General features: G+C 38.7%; 2 protein-coding genes across 2 annotated transcripts; one reads left to right on the top strand and one right to left on the bottom strand.

Annotated features, from left to right (window-relative positions):
• Nucleotides 1–89: 89 nt before the first annotated feature.
• Nucleotides 90–5,274, top strand: LOC117292586 (NADH dehydrogenase [ubiquinone] 1 alpha subcomplex subunit 6-like). The gene is made up of 3 exons (XM_033774696.1): nucleotides 90–247; nucleotides 3,595–3,710; nucleotides 4,428–5,274. The coding sequence occupies exons 1-3, from the start codon at nucleotides 112–114 to the stop codon at nucleotides 4,554–4,556; spliced, it is 381 nt and encodes a 126-aa protein (XP_033630587.1). The 5' UTR covers nucleotides 90–111; the 3' UTR covers nucleotides 4,557–5,274.
• A 5,258-nt stretch (nucleotides 5,275–10,532) lies between these two features.
• On the bottom strand, nucleotides 10,533–15,286 carry LOC117293052 (soluble calcium-activated nucleotidase 1-like). Its single transcript, XM_033775266.1, has 3 exons — nucleotides 14,422–15,286; nucleotides 13,217–13,420; nucleotides 10,533–11,908 (listed from the first exon to the last, which is right to left on the bottom strand). Exons 1-3 carry the CDS (start codon nucleotides 15,071–15,073, stop codon nucleotides 11,538–11,540), a joined length of 1,227 nt encoding a protein of 408 aa, XP_033631157.1. The 5' UTR covers nucleotides 15,074–15,286; the 3' UTR covers nucleotides 10,533–11,537.
• Nucleotides 15,287–16,027: the final 741 nt, after the last annotated feature.

Here is a 16,027-nt window from a genome sequence, read left to right as displayed (position 1 = left end):
AGGTTGTGCTGAATGAACTGGGCTCTGAGGACGAGTTGTCTTGTTCAGCACTTTTCACACAAGCAGTCGAGTTGTCCTTTCAGCGGGCGATTAGTTAGAAGAAAATCCAAGATGGCTTCTCACGCATCGAGAGCGGCTGCAGTCGCAAGAAAAGTTAAACCTATGTTGTCAAGTAATGATCCCGAGGCAGCAAGACGAAGAGTATTTCAACTTTATAAAGCCTGGTACAGAGAATTGCCAGAAACTGGTAAATAATGGCAACTTTTAACCTTTTTGTCACAGATTTACTGACCTGGAGTCATCTCACTTGTTATGTTTCTCTGTATCATTTATTTTTAATGAAACTTTACTCTAGCCTAGGGCGGTAGGGGGGGTTCGTTTTGGGGTTGGGGGGGGGGAATGGGGCGCATAGACTCAGTAACGACTGGGAAGTTGTTTAATGCAAAAACGTGCAAAACGTGCCTGCTTATTAGCATCTTACAGTTTCACTATCGTTACTACTGAAGACTGCATATGTCATGATATGTTTGGCGCGATCGGTCAATCTGCGTGATCAACCGATCGCGCTGCGCTATTGACGATTGAAAGATGAATTAAGATCAATTGGTTGCGCAACAATCGGTCGATCGCGCAACAATTGGTCGATCGCGCAACAATCGGTCGATAGCGCAACAATCGCGCTACGAGTATTTTTTCCCGTTATCAGCCAATCGCGCAGGAAAGGCTTTGCGCGATCTACCGATCAGGCAGGAATGGGTTTGCGTGATCGACTGATCGTGCAGGAATGGTTTCGCGCGTTCGACCGATTGTGCAGTTAAACCATTCCTGGGGGCGATTTCTCAAAGCAATAAAATTCATTTTCAGTATCACCATAGTGATTTATATTGTGACGTCATACTTTTGCAACTACGATTGATTTGCAGTTACAATTGATCAATCTTACATCTTTGTGAATTCGGCCCCTGAACATCGGCCGATCGCGCCAAACAATTCCTGCACAATCGGCCGATCGCGCAAAACCATTCCTGCACAAATGACCGATCGCGCAAAACCATTCCTGCACAATCGGCCGATCGCGCATAATCATTCCTGCACAATCGGCCAATCGCGCAAAACCATTCCCGCAGAAGGTTGAATTGGACAGGCGCATTTATAGGCAAATTTCCTGATTGCTAAATGCATTTACACCAATTTCATATTTTAAATTTAAGCTAGGCCAAAATCACTTGATCAAAAAAAGTTTGAGCAATTTTGAAGAGGGTAGGGTTCCCTTGGGTGATTTGACACAGAGTGACCCAATAAACAAGTTAACATCAACTTCAGTGGAACTCTCAAGGTATGCTGGTAATTTGGACAGGGGGGGGGCTGTGGAATCGTTGAGCTGTGATCAAGTGCTGTCCCTCTTTGCTCGACCAAATTACTTCGCAGAGACACATCACCTTACCTCAAAATTGTGTTTTATCATTTTATCAGATTGTATGCATTGACTATCTGACACAGAGACAACTCAGATTAAAGTCCTCGTGACAAAACTAGGTCATAATTCGATTTTCAGTTTGCAATGAATTATCTGTATAAAACAAATTAGTATTTGTTTTTAAAAAGGAAGATTACAATTTTCAAGTACATTTGGGATGTGATAATGGCATTTAGACCTTTGAATTTGTACTAGTTTGGATTCAACTTAATTTTAAAGTGTCCCCCTCAGTCAAAGGCAAAGCTCTTTATATCTATGCCCTCATGATCCTGTGGCAAAACTTTAATGAAATTTTAATAATTACTATGGTAATTTGCAAAAAATAACAAAAATAAATAATTTAATAAAAAGTGTGAATAATTATTGGCTTTCAAATCTGATTTTTATTTAGTTTGTGAATTGAAATAGTGTTTGATGAAACTTTTTCGGTGGGGAAATATTTTGATATGGCCTCAACATTATGACATATTTTTGTACCTTGTAGAAATGCCTAAAATACCAAACTTTTTGCATTTACAAGTGCAAATAACCAGTGGAGCCTTACGTGTTTCTAAGTTTTGGTCAAGGTAGAGGAGACTCTTTGCTTGGCAAATAAAACCACACAATTTGTATCTAGGGACTGTTTACATCGCGCACAGAGAGGTAAAAGATTTGCCACGATTTTAGGGATACCTCAAAAACAGGACCTACGATATATTTTGTTAGTTTCAATTTTTTTTTGTACCATACATGCAGCAGGCTAGTGAAAAAACCTGCGGGCGATCAAGAATTTTGGTTGACTCGCCCGGCGGGTGATTGAAAACAAAGTTATTCTGATGGGCGGACAAGGTTGGTGGAGTCGTCGAAGTTGAATTCATTTTTATTTAGAATTTTATTTAGATGATTTTCCTGTCTATTAATACTTGTTGTAAAAAATGAAAACATAATAAATGAAATGACAAGAATCAATTTTTGAGTTTATTGAATGCACTTCGTTCGGAATTTGTCAATGAATATAACTCAGTGAAACGTGGCTTTTCTATTTTACAAATGTGCTCCTTTTTGAAATGGAATAGTCTAGATTTTGCTGCAGTGATCGGACATGTGTCCCGTCATCCTGTGTTTCTGAACTTGTCTCTCCACTCTGCATTGCCTGCTGATGAATGTATGCAACTGCAAGCCTTTCAATTGATAAATTCAACACTCAAAATTTCTGCCTAGTAGTCCACCTACCCTATTTTGAGATGGGATTTAAATCGTAAACAGAATATTAATTTTATTTATTTTACCCTAACATTTACTTTAAAACTTAATAAGTATTTATTTTCTATGGCTCCCTGGACATGTTTTTTCCTTTGACAATGGCTATGTCAAGGCACAATTAGGCAAGAGAGAGCCTGGGGAACCCATCAAAGCTTAAACAAAACCTAAAACCCTTCAGCTTCCAAAGACGCTGCCCCTGTTGATCCCACCGGGTTGTGAGGCGCTACGCTGTCCCTACACCCACCCTCTCGACAATGCTCTCGACAAAATTAGCCGGCATCCAATTTGCCCTAGCTACAACCTTGCCGCAAAGGCTACAGAAAACTTTTGAAGGAGCACCAAGGCCAAGACCAGTTCAACTTGCCTTTATTTTAGGCCTGGTGTAAATGCTCAATTGTATGTATGTAGTGTACCTTCAAATACTTCCAGCTGTTTATATATTGATGACTAATTGCTCATAAAAAGGTTAATTTGTACAAAAACAATTTTTGGGGAAAGGGGGAGGAGGAGGCTTTGGTTTTAAGAACAAAAGAGACTACCATAGTTATAGTTGGTTGGTTTAGAGTGGGGCAAAAAACCTCCCCCCCCCCCCCCTTCTCTCTTCTCCTATGTCAGTCCGCACCAAATTGTTTGGGATTAAATTTACTTTTGATTTCCCGACCCTGTGGTTATTAATGATAACTGGGTTTTCTGTTCTGGCCCAAGTCCTCTAAAATACTTCCTTTTATTACTGGACTGTAAAAAAAAATTAATCTGTAAAAGATTGAATATTATTTGTAAACAAATAAGGCAGTTACACTTGTATCTTTTTTTTTAAAGAGGCTTGTAGCATTTTACTTGCTCACTCTAACAGTTTCTTTGTCTCCTCCCAACAGTGCGACAGTACCAGCTGGATCTGACTGTAAAGCAATGTCGAGATAAACTACGAGAGATGTTCATGAAAAACTCCCATGTTAAAGATCCGAGGGCAATAGAACTATTAGTCATCAAGGTATGTACAATAACACAGATATTGGATGCACTTTATTGATACAGAATGCCCAGACATGAATGGTACATGGATGCCAGAATAAAGTCTTGTACATTTTGCTTCTTTGTAAAGTTTTTATCCTCCAACCAGGAAACAATGATCCACGTGTGATATAACATGTGTATAAAACATAATGAGTGTTTAACATTTGTATAATGGTGAGAGTGTGTTCATTTGAGATTGTGCGCCGAACAGGTCGCCACCCACACTTTTTTTGTCTCTGATTTCTCTGCACCTTTTTTGGCTCTCAAACAACCAGCTGATCCAGTTTATTCACTCTTTCAAAACATCTCTCAAAACACACCTTGTTGATAGATCCATTCTTTTGTATTTAATCTGTTCTTTGTGGTTTTTGTTTTGAGTTTCTTTGTAATAGCGCCCTGAGCACTTTTGTGGATATGGTCGCCCTATAAAACTTTGTTATTATTATTATGTTTTCGCTGTACACATTGTACATTTACTTTTTATGTGTGTAGTTATTTATTTAATTATTTTGTTATTAATTTTAATTCCTAATTTCAATAATTTGTTTTTAATTTCTAATTAAAAAATTTCAGTTATTTTCGTTTTCCCCTTTCCCCATTTCATCGGCTCTTGGTTTGGACTATAAACAAATAAGAAAATGAAATATATATCTAGAAATATCCGATAATTAATTTCATTTAAAAATCTTTGCAGGGTAAGATGGAACTTGAAGAGACAATCCAAGTGTGGAAGCAGCGGACCCACGTCATGAGATACTTCCAGGAATCAGAGAAACCGCCCAAAACCGACTTCTTGTCTAAATTCTACGAGGGTTCAGATTAACGATGATGAAGCCTTGTGCAGAACACTTTGGTCAGGATCTTTAACTCTTGAACTTTTTATAGCATTGAGACCGAGAACGATTACTGAATCCATCTGAAACCCATTAGTGTAAAAAGTCAACACCAAAAACTGTTTAGCCCTTCAGAGACCATTTATTTATGATATCAAGTAATAAATCCACAAGGGAAACTTACTGGGTAAATTGTAATAATTTAGGACTATTAACAAAGGAAAGTTTACTAGGGTGGGACTTGAATCTGCAACCTCTGGAGTAATGTGCTGGCACTCTACTAACTGAGCTATTTCGCTCTAATGTTGGCGGTCTTCCTTTTTTGTTTGGGGTGCTATTTTAGAAGACAGTCAACTTGCAACTGCCTTATAGCCAGAGAACACATCCAAGTTTGCTTAGGGCCATGACACACAAGGCAATTTACAGGAAACCAGTTCCAGGCAAACTCTAAGAAGAAAAGCCATTCACATTTCAATGTTCACCTATTTTTCTTGAAAATTTACTCATGTGCTACCAAAGTGGTCCTGTACATATAGTTGGTTGCCTTCAAGTAAAAGTTGCCTTGTGTGAAATGGCCGTACATTCAACCTGAGAAGCAGCAGTAGAGGGATTACAAGGACTATGTCACCTGGGCCGAATTCTGCGCTTATGATCACGATTCCCCGCTTACGTGCAAGCGCTGAACTTCTGCGCTAGCCTTTTAAGCGTAGAATGTAAAGTAACGTGGAGTACGCAAACCCAGAAGCCAAAATTTGCCACTAACCCGTGAAATACGCTTGCCGTAAGCACAGAATTCCCTTCTTCCGTAAGCGCCGGATATATGCTTATGGTAAGCAGAGCCATGAAATTGGGCCCTGTTGCTGATACGGGCCCAATTTCATAAAGCCTGTAAGCACCAAAAAATTGCTAAGCACAGAAAAATATTGCCTATCAGAAATGGGTTACCAGCCAAAGTTGCATTACATTTACATTGTTGTGACTGGTGCCCCAATCAATTTTTGCTAAGTAAAGAAAATTGTCAAGCAGTATTTTCTGCTAAACAGCTTTATGAAATTGGGCCAAGGTCTTTTTAGGGTAAATAAGATTAGTGTAACCTTCCGCCATGTTTATAGTTTGATTTGCGGTGCAGAATTTGGAAACCAGGGATGCATTCTGGAGTTATCCGGATCAAAATGGATTGTGTACACTATGTAGCTGAAACTATCAATGTGTGTGTATACGAAGCTGTGTACAATCCTGGAATTGCATCGTTTGAGCGGGCAAGGCCATTTTCCTAAATGAAAAGGACACTAACATTGAACACATTGTAAGTTTATTGAAAACTTTTGAAGGGGCACAAAGGCCAAGACCAGGGTCCAATTTCATCGAGCGTAACCAAACAATGCTTACCAGAATGAGGGTACCAGAATGTATGTACATTTGCTTGTAAATGTGATTGCCCGAATAAGTATATTATTATTACCATCCAACTTGTACCATTTGCCACTAGTATTCTGCTCAATTTTGCTAAGCAGAAAGTTGTAAGGCACTCCTTTCTGCTTTGTAGCTCTTTAAAATTGGACCCAGGGCAATAATTGTTTGAAGTTCTCCTTTTTGTGGCTTAAGTGAGAGTTAGTTTTGCATGAAAGAAAAAACCAATGCTTGATTCTGAATGGAAAAGTTTAGTATTAAATTGTACAGATTGAATAATAAAGTATTATTGTTGAAATAACTAACCAATGTTGTAGGAGTAATATGTTGTATTGTGATTACTTTGGAAGAGCTGATACAAAAACTTTTTCTAGATGTTGTGCCTCTCAAGATAATCTAGGTGTTGACTTGTACTCGATACGACTGTGGTTAATTCTCCGAGCGCAACTCGAGAATATGCGAGGCTCAAGGTTTGAAGACTTTATCTTTGGCATCATGTGTCCCATGACCAAGTGTGTAAAGCACACAGTGAGTGTTTGACCCATATGATTTATTGTTTTTGTGATATCTTTCTGTTTTTGATAATTACTCCAAAAACTAATGACCTTTATATAACATACTTGTTAAGAAGCTCTACAGCTGCTTCAGCACAAAACAATGATGCCCATCATAAGAAAACCAGTCAAAATAACATACAACTTGTACCGATTCTGACTGATTTCCAGCTTAATTTTGCTTAGCAAAAAGTTATGGGCTTGTCTTTGGATGCTGTTTAGAGTCAAATAAATACTTAGAATCAATGAGCATTTGATATGTACCAGTTTTTTATTGTCTACAAATACCTACAAAGTAAAAAATACACATGCCTATCAATTAAGGCATGTAACTCCTTATGTATACAGATAAACCAAAGTTTGTTTTAATATTTAACATATTCAAAAGAAATGTGTACACATAAATATTTCTATAATACAAAGTTAAATACATAAAAGTATATCATTCCACACACAATAGTGTACTGCACAAAAGAGTAGGTTGAAGAGGGGCTCGATGAAATCATTTTATAATAGATTTAGAGTTCTTGTAAAAATGGTTTAAACTTTCTGAAGTCTCTTACCTCGCTTTATAATGGTATGCAATTACACTTTTTATTGATCCCCTTTCAGCGCAAAATTTTAAACATTAAATCTACGAATCGCAAAAACAAATAGGTCTATACACTGTACAATCCAAAGAGGAATTCAATCCTATTAGAATGGAAAATTGTCAAAATCCAGGAATTAACCGCAAATTCTTTGTAGCGCAATGTACAGACAATAATATATTTGAAATGTGATGTCATCTGTCATAAACAAATCACACACGAAGGGTATTCAAACACTGTGGCATTTTAAATAATTTAACATGAGGTTAGAGACTTGTAATTGTTTCCCAATTTTTCAGAAGGACCCAATCTATTGGAAAATGAGTGGATCACAAAACTCAATTTTAGAAGAGAAAACTGTAGACCAGAGACAAATATAATTGGGCGTGTAGAGGACGGACCTGGGGTCCTAATTTTTAAGACTAGTCCCAGGAGTTTTTAAAAACTTAAGGCTAGTAACTCGTCCTAACTCGAGTTAAGACTAGTCTTAACTCTTTGTGAAATCCACCCCTGGAACTTCATAATTGGAGCGTGCAGGGACATTTTCATTTTGCAAAGGGCACTCCTTCGTTCCACTTGGAGACCTTCACATAATAGACACACTGGTACATGCATTTAGATACAAAACAACGGGAGTACAGTGTAGCTTGAATTTGAATAGCCAACTAGTAATAGGTACAGCCTTTTGTATGGACCCAGTAGGTGTAATACTATAGTAATGCCACAAACATTTGAATAGCAATTTTTTTGCAGGTGGTTGCAAAAAACATTTCTAGCGTCAGTGAGCAGTGTTCAACTAGGCAGGATTGATATTCAACCTACTTAAGTTTGATTTACATTTTATTTTTGTTCGCCCTTTAGAAGAAAAAAAACAGGAAAATATTGTGATTAAAAAGGAAAGTAGCCTGAAAAGTCCCCATCAAGGAGTTTAGCCCATGTACTCAATAAAACATCCTTTTGTTTCCAAGGGGCAAACATCATGCCTTTATGATTCTGAAAAGTTGACTTACATGAATTGTTTATATGGCAAATCCTTTTTCTGAGTACAAATGAAATTATGTTCGATAGTGAACAATTTCCCTTTTATAGCATAGCAAAAACCTACACAAAATGTATCTGTCGCAACTCAAAAATCACCAATTTTGCTACTCAATGTTAGCATTCAGTATGCATTAAACTAGGTCAGTGTAAGTATTTTGCTATGCAGAATTGTCCCTGTTAGACCAATATAGCAACAAGATTCCTTTCCTTTGTTTTCATTTCATGTTTTGACGGACGATCAACTTTTTTTTTGGAGGGGGGGGGGGTCTCCTGATGGGCACTAAAAAACAAATTGTTATTTTTATACTTTTTTAAATTTAAATACAGACACACACATTAAAAATATTTGTGGATGATTAAGTGATAAAGGGGCCTCTAAAACAAATGGCAAGACCTAATGTTGAAGACGAGCCAAAATTTTCTGTTCGGTTGGTGATCTAAAATGTGCCTTTTTTGCCCCTTTTTTTAAAAAGAAAAGATCCCCAAAACATTGCATGTAATAGAGAATGATGCAGGCCTCGAAATGACACACCACACCTACAGCAATTGCCGTAGTGCCCTGTGCTTTGCTGTAATGCCTTTTGCAAAGTTCCAACACAACTTGACATTGTCAGATATTATAGCATCGCCACTTACCAGAGGCAAATGGCTCTGCCCCCTTCAACAACAAAATTCAAGGCTGAATAATTAATGGGTGAGAATTACAAAACTTTATACCCATAATAGTCCTTTTCATCCTTCTATATGATATCATCATTGATCTTAAAGGCAGTGGACACTATTGGTAATTGTCAAAGACTAGTCTTCACAGTTGGTGTATCTCAACATATGCATAAAATAACAAACCTGTGAAAACTTGAGCTCAATCGGTCATTGAACTTGCAAGATAATAATGAAAGAAAAAACACCCTTGTCACACGAAGTTGTGTGCAATTAGATGGTTGGTTTCGAGACCTCAAGTTCTAAATCTGAGGTCCCAAAATCGAATTCGTAGAAAATTACTTCTTTCTCGAAAAATGTGGCACTTCAGAGGGTGCCGTTTCTCACAATGTTTTATAACATCAACCTATCCCCATTACTCATTACCAAGTAAAGTTTTATGCTAACAATTATTTTGAGTGATTACCAATAGTGTCCACTGCTTTTAATACATGAAATAAAAACAACCAAATGCAAGAGTCCTTATCAAGGTCTCTGAACTTGGCTCTGTAAGTCAGAAATTGAAGTAGCTTGATCTAGATTAATCTTTAACTACAATTGTACTTGAACTTCAAATCAATGATAATGTTACCTTAAATCAAAGTCATCACAAATTTGTTAGTCCAAAGCTAGATCAGCTGTCCTAATCAAAAAATATGAACTGTGCCTGTCAAAGACGTTATCTGGTTTGATTCTATTTTTATAAGTTAACACAATACAATCAGCCTTTGAGAAAACCTCTACTAGGGGTGACGTCAGGCCATTAACTATTTTTAGCACAGTACAATCAGCTGAAGTTACAAGAGGGGCTCCAATGTCAAATCAAGTTTTGTTATTTGCACTAATTTTCCGATAGATTTTCCTTCACAGTTGGTGTATCTGTTTTATACATATTTTATTATTATTTTATTAATTATATTAAAACCAGATGTGGGGAGGCAGGTCTATGGACCACAGTAATTATTTTGCCTTTGTTTCTACTAGCCCATCTGGAAATATTTTTTTACTGTCATGTATTGTTGAAAGGCTGAATAAATAATAATAATAATAATAATAATAATAATAATCTCAAAATTTGAGCTAAATTGGTCGTCGAAGTTGCGAAATAATAATGAAAGAAAAAACACCCGTGTCACACGAAATTGTGTGCTTTCAGATAATTGATTTTGAGACCTCAATTTCTAAATCTGAGGTCTCAAAATCAAATTCGTTGAATATTACTTCTTTCTTGAAAACTACATCACTTCAGAGGGAGTTGTTTCTTACAATGTTTTATATACTATTAATAGCTCCCCAATAATCGTTACCAAGTAAGGTTTTCTGCTAATAATTATTTTTAGTAGTTACCCATAGTGTCCACTGCCTTTAAAGCCATTGGACCCTTTCGGTAAACAGTATTGTCCAAGGCCCACACTTCGTGTATCACAACTTCTATATCAAATAACAAACCTGTGAAAATTTGGGCTTAATCGGTCATCGGAGTCGGGAGAAAATAACGGGAAAGCCCACTCTTGTATCCGCGCGTTTCGCCGAGTCATAACATGTGTTTAAAATAAATCCGTAATTCTCGTTAACGAGAATTGATTATTGTTTTACTGTTTTCTCAAAAAGTAAAGCATTTCATGGAATAATATTTCAAGAGAAGTATTTCACCACTACCTTCTGTAAACCCTGTAAGTTATTTGTAAATCTGTGAACTTCTTTTTTTTTTTTGTCTGTACCGGAAGGGTCCAATGGCTTTAAATACAGTTGAGTGTGAAGTCAATAATGAGATGCACCTACCCCAAATTGCAGAGTTAATCTTTTCCGCTGTTGGATAAGCTACTGAATATTTGACTGGTAATAAATACATATTATTGAGCTATTACAACTACATGTGGTAAAAAAATATATATATATTTTATACCTATATTTTATAGTATTTCCATTTGCAACATCCTCGGTACGGGAGAAATTGAATAGATTTTGCTTTGTGCATTTTTACTGAAAACCGTCTGTAACACAACCCTTGGCATTGGTCGGGACCATTTTTAGTTGTAACCGGTGCAGCTTGTACCTACAATCACCCAGACTCCCTTCCATTGTTCTGTACCATTTTTAGTGGTTAAATTTGCAGCTTTGATGCAAATTCTGTGAATCTTCTTATACGCACGTATTAAGCCTGAGACAACATTTTGAATGTTCAAAGACCAGTGTCTGCACTTTAGGGGACCCAACATAATACATAAAATATCAGACCTGTGAAAGCCCCCCTTGATAACTAGGTTTTTCACATCTGGTTTTGAACTCTCAAAATCAAAACTAACGCCGTTAATATTGTTTTACTTTCTCAAAAACTGTAGCATTTCAAATAAAACTATTTCAGAGGAAGTTTTCCACTACTCTATGGCCATTTGCACACCATGTCAGTTATGTGAAAATCTGTGTACATTCATAATTCCAATCTTACCAATGTTGTGCCCACTGTTTTATCATTTCAAATTACCCTTGATATGGAAGCCTCCTCACAGTTTAAAGATAAAGATTAGCTAAGCAACAGAAGCAAAGGGGTTCGGACAAAGGAAATAAAACACCTTCATAAGAAAGCTCGAAAGATTGTCTACGTCTTGTCTTACACTTTCCAACAATAACAAATTTGCACCTCTAGTTCTATTAAAAATATTCTACACTACCACCACTATATAAACTCAATACCCTCGTATTTTAAATCAGCAAATTTTGTATCCGCGACAAGAATCTTTCCATAAATATCAAAAGCAGTAATATACGTTGCTATATTTCCACGGTCCTCCTCAGTTTTAAGCGCCACTATAACCGTATCTTTAGTACCCGGGATGAACTTAAAGGATGAATAGCCGCGAATATTATTCAAGACACCGATTTTATTGACGTGGACCTCCTTGAAGTTGTCGTCGCAGGTTATCAGGAGGTTAGTGGCTCTGTGTTCGTCGTCCGCCTCCGTGTAACGCTCTTTACTCGCTCGACGGGGGAGAAAAAACCAACGCTTGTGGATGTCACTCCACACCCCAGATTCGTGGATCATGTAGCCTGAAAGTATCAATACAAGAAGGACAGGAAGTAAGGAAGAGATTCAATAAATAGTCTCAGAATTGTACTGGTACCTATATTAGTTAGAGCATTTTCCACTTCCGCATGTTATGCTGGTATATGTCAATCCACAATAATAATGCAGGCCTATAACCTGTTTTTGAAAGGGCAATAAAACTACACTTCATTTAGGCTTAACAGTACAAATCAAACTACCAATTTTTTTTTTTTTTTTTTTTAAATAAAATCCACTTCCAATTTTAAGGAGCGCTATTTTCGCCCTCCTTGTAAAAGGAGTGCAGGAGAAAGCAATTAGACTTGCACAAGTGAAGGTCTTGTGTTCTATTTTTGTCTTGTTAAGTGCATGACACAAAATACAAAGGTGCCCAAGGCCTGTGTAACACGGTAGGACCTACAGAACACTTGAGACTAATGAACACTGCTGCCCGGAGCCTATGGAACAATGGTACCTAGTGCCTATGTTGGGCCTACAAAGCATAGGGCAGCCAACCAACCAAACACAGTAGGACCTATAGAACACAGGTGCCTAGGGCCTACTGCACACTGGTACTCAGAGTCAATGGAAAACTGGTGCCTAGAGCTTATGGAACACTGGTGTCTGGGGCCTACCGAACACTGGGGACCAATAGAACACTGGTGCATGGGGGCCTACTGAACACTGGTGCCTGGGGGCCAACAGAACACTGGTGCCTGGGGGCCAACAGAACACTGGTGCCTGGGGACCAACAGAACACTGGTGCCTGGGGCCAAGAGAACACTGGTGCCTGGGGGCCAACAGAACACTAGTGCCCAGAGCCTACAGGACACTGGAACCTAGTGCCCATGTTGGGCTACAGAGCACAGTGCATAGGGTAGCCTATCAACTGAACACTGGTGCCTAGGACCTAATGAACACTAAACCAGAGCCTACAGAACACTGGTGCTTAGTGCACATGTTTCGCCTACATAGGACAGCCAACAGAACACTGACCAGAGCCTATGGCTTATGTATCACCCGTCACCAGCCTTCAAGTAATCAAGATGCTTTTTTTATCATACTTAAGGTTTTTAGTACATGCTACCTAAGCCCGGTTCATACTTCCTGCGAATGCGAATGCGAAGCGAATGTTGACGCCACAAATTCGCAACGAATAATTCGCAGCAGTTCAACTCTGCACTACTCACCTGCAAATATCGCTGCGAAAGGAGGGTTGTGACGTAAAATTCACATCAAATGCGCTTCGCATTCGCATGAAGTATGAACTGGGCTTCAGTATTATTTGTTCTCAAACAATCCCATTCTCTCACCTGGCCATGGTACACCTGCAGCATCTCTCATGGCGTTGTACTTCTTGACCCAGCTTAAGTGGGCGACACCACCCTGGAAGCTGATCAATTTCACCCATTGGGGGTTCAGGTTGACAAGCTCCCCATCTGTCGTCGTCCATTCCTTACCAAGTCCGCCTACAAACAATTTCTGGTCCTTCACGGCCATCCATTCACCTTTAAACCCTGTCAAAAAATTTAAAAGACAAGCGGTGGAAATTTTCCATTGAATCTTTAATATCAGCTACTTTAAGCTATTGATTTAGCAAAAAGCAATGTGCTTCAACAGTCCAAAATGATCGGTGAGTTAAGATTGTTCAATGATCAAATATTAATTTGAAATTTTAGAAAAAATGATGATTCTTGGGCCCTATTTCATAGAGCTGCCGAAGCATAAAAAAGCCAAGCAAAACAAAACCATGATTCCTTACCAGAATGAGGTTCACATCCTGCTCATTTTTGCTTTGGAATGATGTTAAACATCACCGTCTGCTTATAAATAAAAGCAGCTCTATAATTATAAGAATTGTGCCCTGGTACATTTGCAGGGTACTTTAGGGGATTTTTTGTGTGTTTTGGTGCAAACAAAATTGTTTATCTGCAATCATGTACAACAGAACATAACAGTAATAATAAATCATAATTTATTATTATTTATTAATAATAAAGTAACATTTAATAAACTTAAGTTTTCTCTCACACTTGCATTTAGTGCTCAACTCCTCCTGCGAAACATTGGCTTTGAAAACAGCATTCGCAGGAACGTGAAGTATGCACCAGGGATTTTTAGTTGTTGTGACCAAAACGAAACAGATACCTTCCAGGGCATTATTAATAAAAAAGATCTTGGTTTTGGTCAATCATTATGAAAACAAACTGGCTCCTCCTAGAACTACAAGGTTTGTTTGGCTATTGTCTTTGATAGCCGAACAAACCTCATAGTTCTAGGAAATAGGAGTACAAAGTGGCGGTCAGACTCAGATAGTTAGATCGTGGTCAGATTCAGCATTCTTCCCCAAAATATCCCTTTTGTTGGCCCTCCTGTAGTTGCAATAACGTAGCCCTCCTTGCGGCCGTTGGGCGGAGGGTTCCGTTATCGTAGTTGCGATAACGTACTGGCGGCCGTCGGGAGGAGGGTTACGTTATTGCAACTACCGTTATCGCAACTAGCCCTCCTGAGTCCTCACCCTTTGTAATTTTTCCATTTCCATCAGAGAGAATTAACCATGGCACCACGGTATCACCAATTACTTCGTAGACGACACCCGTACGATCATCCACTGAATACAGCTTCCCGTTGAACGTCACCAACTCGGACAACTCCATCCCCCTACCTCCCTGCGATAGTTGCGACTTCAACACCGCAGGTTCGCTGTCGAGCGTTATACTAACATGATCGTAGTAATTGTTTATGGTGAGATATCCTTTCAAGAAATAACCAATCCATGTATTATCTTTCGTCGTCGATTTTGAACTCTGATCCAAATCTGAAATTAGTCCGATGCGAAAACGCTTACCGTCTAATGTTCTCTCAGGATTGGTGATTGGGTAAGTTCTATTGTACGCAGCACTTGACATGGCGAATATTCCGTCTACGTCCTCTGTAATAAGCAGTCCACTAGCACGACCATGTTTAGAACTTGGGAGGAGTAGAAATACAAGAACTAGTATCAAAAACATTACTACACCTATGACGACCTTTGGTTTGCCCCGCAGTACACCGACACACGGCCAGGGTGAGCTGGTCCGGTTCCCCCTCGATGAAACAGACGTCAAAAGATTGGAGGAAGGGGATCGAGCAGTGTCTGTCGACTTCACGATCCAGCCAACGTTTGACATGTTCTCTCCTCGGGTGAGTTCTTTTTCGGTCTCGTATGTAAATATGATGGCTACCTGCAACTTTCAAGCCAAATTAATGACCTGAAATTTCTTCACGGTTCAAGGGTCGAACACCAGCGCGGTGATTTCTAAAGATAAAACAAAACTTGGAAATTTATGACCGGGACACGGCGGGGCGGAGCATGACGATTGCAGCTGCTATCTTCCCGGAAAGAATCGTTGCCGCAGCACCGCCACGTCGCCCAATCTTTCGTACCCGGAAACAGCGGTTCCTGGGTGCCAGACTAGACTGTTATATATCTGTAGAAATCAATTATTTAGATTTTCAGTGGCCCCCGCTATTCTAGTGACATAACTTAGAAGAAAACCAGCGATTAGAAACTAATCGACTAAATAAATTGGTACTTTGAGGGCGCTGTGCATAAAATTTTAAACGTAGGAAGTTTGTTCAATGCCGAATACACGTGTCGCTGCCAATACTGGGCAAACATCCAGAGACACTAATTTTGACAGGCAAACTATGCATGCTATAATTTTTACGTGGTATCACCTTATGTGTATCTACCTGCCAGAGTTTGTTCTTTAGAGAGAGTTTTGGTACAAAATGTAGGGTCTAACACACGAGATTCACTTTTTATGCCCGTAGGATGAAGGAGAAACATGCCGATGTTGTACCACCATGCTCAGCAAAAATCTGCAAAAATCTGCAAACATCTGCATAAAAACTTTTTGCTGAGCAAAGTGGTCTAATTTTTATCAGGGAGACCGCAAACAAATGGACATAGCGCGTTTATAAATGATAGAGCGCCAGCAGACTCGTTAATCTGGAGGTGGTTCACATCCCGTTCTAGTCATTATTCTCTCTTCAACCCCAAATCAAATTTGTAAAGATATAATTAGTTCTTGACCCAACACAAAAATAATTGCCGGATACAAGGAAGAGTTCAGTTTGTC

The sequence above is a fragment of the Asterias rubens genome, chromosome 7 (genome assembly GCF_902459465.1).
Source record: "Asterias rubens chromosome 7, eAstRub1.3, whole genome shotgun sequence".
In the NCBI taxonomy this organism is placed as follows: Eukaryota; Metazoa; Echinodermata; class Asteroidea; order Forcipulatida; family Asteriidae; genus Asterias; species Asterias rubens.
This window is presented reverse-complemented; position numbering and strand designations above follow the sequence as displayed.

Excerpts from the sequence above, each read along its gene's own strand:
- LOC117292586 (XM_033774696.1), top strand. The coding sequence starts at position 112 with ATGGCTTCTCACGCATCGAGAGCGGCTGCAGTCGCAAGAAAAGTTAAA. Across the intron at positions 248-3,594 it reads CAGAGAATTGCCAGAAACTG|TGCGACAGTACCAGCTGGAT; the intron begins GTAAATAATGGC and ends TCCTCCCAACAG. Across the intron at positions 3,711-4,427 it reads TAGAACTATTAGTCATCAAG|GGTAAGATGGAACTTGAAGA; the intron begins GTATGTACAATA and ends AAATCTTTGCAG.
- LOC117293052 (XM_033775266.1), bottom strand. The coding sequence starts at position 15,073 with ATGTCAAACGTTGGCTGGATCGTGAAGTCGACAGACACTGCTCGATCC. Across the intron at positions 13,421-14,421 it reads AAATGGAAAAATTACAAAGG|GGTTTAAAGGTGAATGGATG; the intron begins GTGAGGACTCAG and ends ATTTTTTGACAG. Across the intron at positions 11,909-13,216 it reads TGCAGGTGTACCATGGCCAG|GCTACATGATCCACGAATCT; the intron begins GTGAGAGAATGG and ends TGATACTTTCAG.